This window comes from Quercus suber, unplaced genomic scaffold (assembly GCF_002906115.3).
Source record: "Quercus suber isolate HL8 unplaced genomic scaffold, Cork oak 2.0 scaffold_231, whole genome shotgun sequence".
NCBI lineage: Eukaryota > Viridiplantae > Streptophyta > Magnoliopsida > Fagales > Fagaceae > Quercus > Quercus suber.
This window is the reverse complement of record NW_027069688.1, coordinates 234,366-239,072: the sequence shown is the minus strand read 5'-3', so window position 1 is coordinate 239,072 and position 4,707 is coordinate 234,366. Positions and strand designations below refer to the sequence as shown.

General features: G+C 32.2%; 1 protein-coding gene across 1 annotated transcript; it reads left to right on the top strand.

Annotated features, from left to right (window-relative positions):
• Positions 1-2,051: 2,051 nt before the first annotated feature.
• On the top strand, positions 2,052-4,436 carry LOC112039388 (mogroside IE synthase). The gene is made up of 2 exons (XM_065780287.1): positions 2,052-2,710; positions 3,608-4,436. Exons 1-2 carry the CDS (start codon positions 2,074-2,076, stop codon positions 4,324-4,326), a joined length of 1,356 nt encoding a protein of 451 aa, XP_065636359.1. The 5' UTR covers positions 2,052-2,073; the 3' UTR covers positions 4,327-4,436.
• Positions 4,437-4,707: the final 271 nt, after the last annotated feature.

Sequence of the window (4,707 nt, the reverse complement as noted above, 5' to 3'; positions counted from 1 at the left end):
CTAGCCTCAAAAGGTCCTAGGGTGACATTTATCGCTAGCAGTAGTATTAACAAGTCTATACAAGCCCATGAAAGCACCTTTATCAACTTTGAGACCATCTCTGATGACTCTGTGGAAGTCAAAGCTTTGGAAACCATAGATGAAAAATTCAAGAGTTTCAAGTCAAAAGTCTCACAAAACTTAGCAAAGCTCCTTGAGAGATTTAATAGCTCCAAATACCCTCCAAAATTATGCCATGGGCTTTAAACGTAGCTCGACAATTTGGCTTGGATGGAGCTCCATTTTTCAATTAGTCGTGTGTGGTTAATGCTATCTATTATCAGCACATCAAGGAGCAATTCAGATTTCCTTAGAAGAAGGGTTTTCAAATCATTGCCCTCGATGCCATCTCTAGCTAGGGAGCAATGATCTGCCTTCGTTTCTTCATGATACAGGCTTATACGTAGCCATGGTAAAGCGTAGTTAATCGATACTCAAATTTCCAAGATGCGAATTGGCTCTTGTGCGACACTTTCAACAAGTTGGAAGAGGAGATAGGTGTGAATGAAGAAAAGAAAGAAAAGCTGAAGAAGAGATAAAGAGAGGCCATTCGGCCATTGGCTTATGTGAAGTCCCAGAGAGTGAGAGGACAGTGTGCAGGCAGCAGTCTTTGAAGAGAGAGAGAGTTGTGAGAGATACATAGTGAGGAAGAGATCAATGAGTGAAAAAAGAAAAAATTAAAAAAGATTTTTTCTTTGTTCAAGTTGTATCCCTAATATATTGTGAACTCACTTTTGGTTTGAGTATTGTAATCTCTATTTTATCTAATGAAATAATTTGGAATTTGTCTTGTGATTTTTTATTTTTTTAAAAAAAAAAAAAGGTTTTTCACTTAAAACCATGTATTCTTGTGTGGTTGTGCTCCCATGTTCTTGTTAAAATTTATTCTTATTTATATAGAATTTTCCTAACTGTCTCCTCTCACTAAAATATATAGCAAGTGACAAAAGCTTTTCACAAACTAATATATATATATATAAAAAAAAAAAAAAAAATTCTTGGTATAGCTCTTCTTGGACTTTGAGATTCTGGATTTATCAATTATTTATACATATTGTAACCTATAATATGTGATTTTATTCTAAATTGAGGGTTATTTTTATGTGATAGAAATCATATTCCAGCCTAATCAAAATGTTTATATGTGTGAAATTCCTTCCTAAAAACTTGAACTTCAATCCTTCCTTCCTACCTCACAAGAACTTATATTTGCAGAGTAACCATCAAACTAAAAGCACACAGTGATATTGAGGGTTTAAATATAGAGTAGAAACAAAATTACAAAAATAATTAACAAAATTTTATTTAGATTGTGTTTGTGTAAGAAATGCTAAATATGAAATTTGATAGTTATTAATATGTACTTATTATAATTGTGTTTTGCAGATATTTAATAATAAATTTTATTAATAGATATTTACCATAATAATTAATAGTTATTTAATATTCTAAAAAAATTAATTGTTATTTATTATGATATTTATTAATATAATTATGGTAATTATTAATTATTACTAGTAAATAATTATTATGATTGTGTTTCTATATAAAACTATTTATTTTATTAATTGAAGAAAATATGATATAACAATATTGTATAAGTGAAGGTTTAAATATAGAATAGAAACTCATTAGAAAAAAATATATATGTATTACAATATTGATTTCAAAATGTGTAAATTTTTTTTTTTTTTGGAGATAAATAATGTGTAAAATTGATAGCCTGTATAATATAAATAATTGTGCGGCCTAAAATGGCAAATGCGACAAGGGAGCCACGTTCAATGGACAATGGAGACCTGTTTCACATGGCTTTGTATTTTACAGAAAAACAATATGCCGTGTAAAAGAAATACGTCTTTAACGCAATCATCACGTAAACTCTTCCAAAGTTGAACAATGACGACATTGAATGCGTAATTCCTCTGAAGAAACAAATACGTATTACGACACTTCATCTCTTTTATAATCAAAGAATTTTTCTTATTCATCCTCCAAATTCTTGAGAGCAGAGAAAGAGAGCATTAGAAGAAAATGGAGAGTGAAACTCATATCCTACTACTTCCTTACCCCGTACAAGGTCACATAAACCCAATGCTCCAATTCTCAAAGCGCCTAGCCTCGAAGGGTCTTAGAGTCACATTTATCACTACAACCTCTGTTAGAAATTCCATTCAAGCCAATGCCAGCAGCTGTATCAACTTTGAGACCATCTCTGATGGCTCTGAGGAGGTCCAAACTGTGGAAACCACTTATCAAACACTCGAGCGTTTCAAGTCGAAAGTCTCGCAGAGCTTAGCAAAGCTCATTGAGAGACATAATAGCTCGAAATACCCACCAAAATTTGTTGTGTATGACTCATTTCTGACTTGGGCATTGGACGTAGCTCGACAACATGGCCTAGATGGAGCTCCATTTTTCACTCAGCCATGCGTGGTTAATGCCATCTATTATCATGCATATCAAGGAGCAATTCAGATGCCCTTAGACGAAGGGTCTTCGATATCGTTGCCGTCGATGCCGTCGCTAGGTATCAATGATATCCCTTCGTTTCTTCATGATACGGGGTCGTACCCAGATGTGTCAAAGCTTGTGGTGAATCAGTTCTCAAATTTAAAGGATGTGAATTGGCTCTTGTGCAACACTTTCGACAAGTTGGAAGATGAGGTAGGTTTAATAATCCATGCATAGATGATAGTTACATGATATAAAAATAGATGTCTAGGACATGCACCAAAATCTTATTCCATATATATGCATATGTGTGTGTATGTATATATATATATATATATATATCGATCAACTCTTACTCTGTGGATTATATTAAGAAATGGTAATAATGTTTCTTTTCACTTAAGAAGGATTTTTCCAAGATTTTTTCTTTTAAGAAATCTTTGTCCTAGTTAAATTATCATAAAATTTTACTACTTAATTCTGTAGAACAATATGCATGTTTGATTAGTGCTCTTTGTATTTAACCCTTTAATATCAAATCAAGTCATTTATCATCCTATAAAAACGACTTCCATTAATATTAGAAAAAAAAATTATGGTTTGATAAACAGCAAAAATAATTATGGTTTGATAAACGACTACATTTTTTTTTTTTTGAATTATGTGTTACGATGACTTCATTGAGAGTATGTAAAAAGACAAAAACTTATATTAATTCTAGGGTTACTTTTCTTGCATTACAAGTAGTATTAGAATTATTTTGCTTGCACTACAAGTCTAATACATTGAATCTAATATAGTTATGATGGCTTCCAATCCTAAGATTTGAAATCCAGAAAATTATTACTATTTCACACTTTTTATTATGCATGAATTTTTTAATTAATGACAAAATTGCATGCATTCCATTAAAATAAAAAGAGAGTGTCATTAAAAAGAAAATAGAAGGAAGTATATTTGAGTCAAAGAAAATGTTATAGAACACAACTCATACATTTCCTTTACCTATATCGAATAATTTATATTACATTTTGATCATTCTTCTTTAACTTTTTTTGTTTTTCTTGGTTCTTTTACACATACATGCTTCTACTTTTCAAATTCTTTTAGGTAGTAAATTGGATGGCAAGTCACTGGCCTATCAAAACAATTGGACCAACTATTCCATCAATATATTTGGATAAGCAGTTGGAGGATGACAAAGAGTATGGTCTCAACTTGTTCAAGCCTAATATGGACACTTGCATGAAGTGGCTAGACACAAAAGAAGTTGGCTCTGTGGTTTATACATCATTTGGAAGCTTGGCAGCCCTAGGAGAAGAACAGATGGAGGAGATAACATGGGGACTAAAGAATAGCAATTGTGACTTCTTATGGGTAGTTAGAGAATCTGAAGTAAAAAAACTTCCCAAAAATTTTTTACATGAAACAACAGAGAAGGGATTAGTTGTGAGTTGGTGCTCTCAACTAGAAGTATTAGATCACAAGGCAGTTGGGTGCTTCATGACTCATTGTGGATGGAATTCGACACTTGAGGCATTAAGTTTGGGAGTGCCAATGGTTGCAATGCCACAATGGACAGATCAACCAACTAATGCAAAGTTTATTGTGGATGTGTGGAAGGTAGGGGTTAGGATTAAATTGAATGAAAAAGGCATTGCTACCAAAGAAGAAATAGAGCTATGCACAAGGGAAGTAATTGAGGGAAAGAGAGGGAGAGAGATGAAGAGGAATTCATTGAAATGGAAAAATTTGGCTAAAGAGGCAATGGATAAAGGAGGAAGTTCAGATAAAAATATAGATGAATTTGTGGCAAAACTTGCACACTCTTAATTTTAGTGTAGGTAGTAATTGAACTCCAAATCTTTTAATTTCAATTTTAATGTAAGCAAAAACTCTTTATTCAAATAATGGTTAAGAAGAAATGTATGATTTCAGTTTAATCTCTTGCTATGAAGCCACATGTATACGGATCATCAATACAGAAGAGTGTACCATTTCATTATAAAAACTATATTGCCAATCTCCAATCATCATCGTATCTAAATTAAATCACCTATTTAATAACTTTTATATTGAATCAAGTAATTATTAATGTCACATAAAAAAAAAAAATTATTAATGTAGGATAATACTATGCATGCATGTCAAGTAGTGCCGCCCTTGAAGCCGGCATCGTTGATGTGATGGACAACTACAACATACAATAAGTGA

What these genes read in the sequence shown, in the direction of transcription:
- LOC112039388 (XM_065780287.1), top strand. Translation starts at nt 2,074, where the DNA reads ATGGAGAGTGAAACTCATATCCTACTACTTCCTTACCCCGTACAAGGT. An exon ending in CAAGTTGGAAGATGAGGTAG is followed by an intron (nt 2,711 to 3,607) that starts GTTTAATAATCC and finishes TCTTTTAGGTAG; the next exon opens with TAAATTGGATGGCAAGTCAC.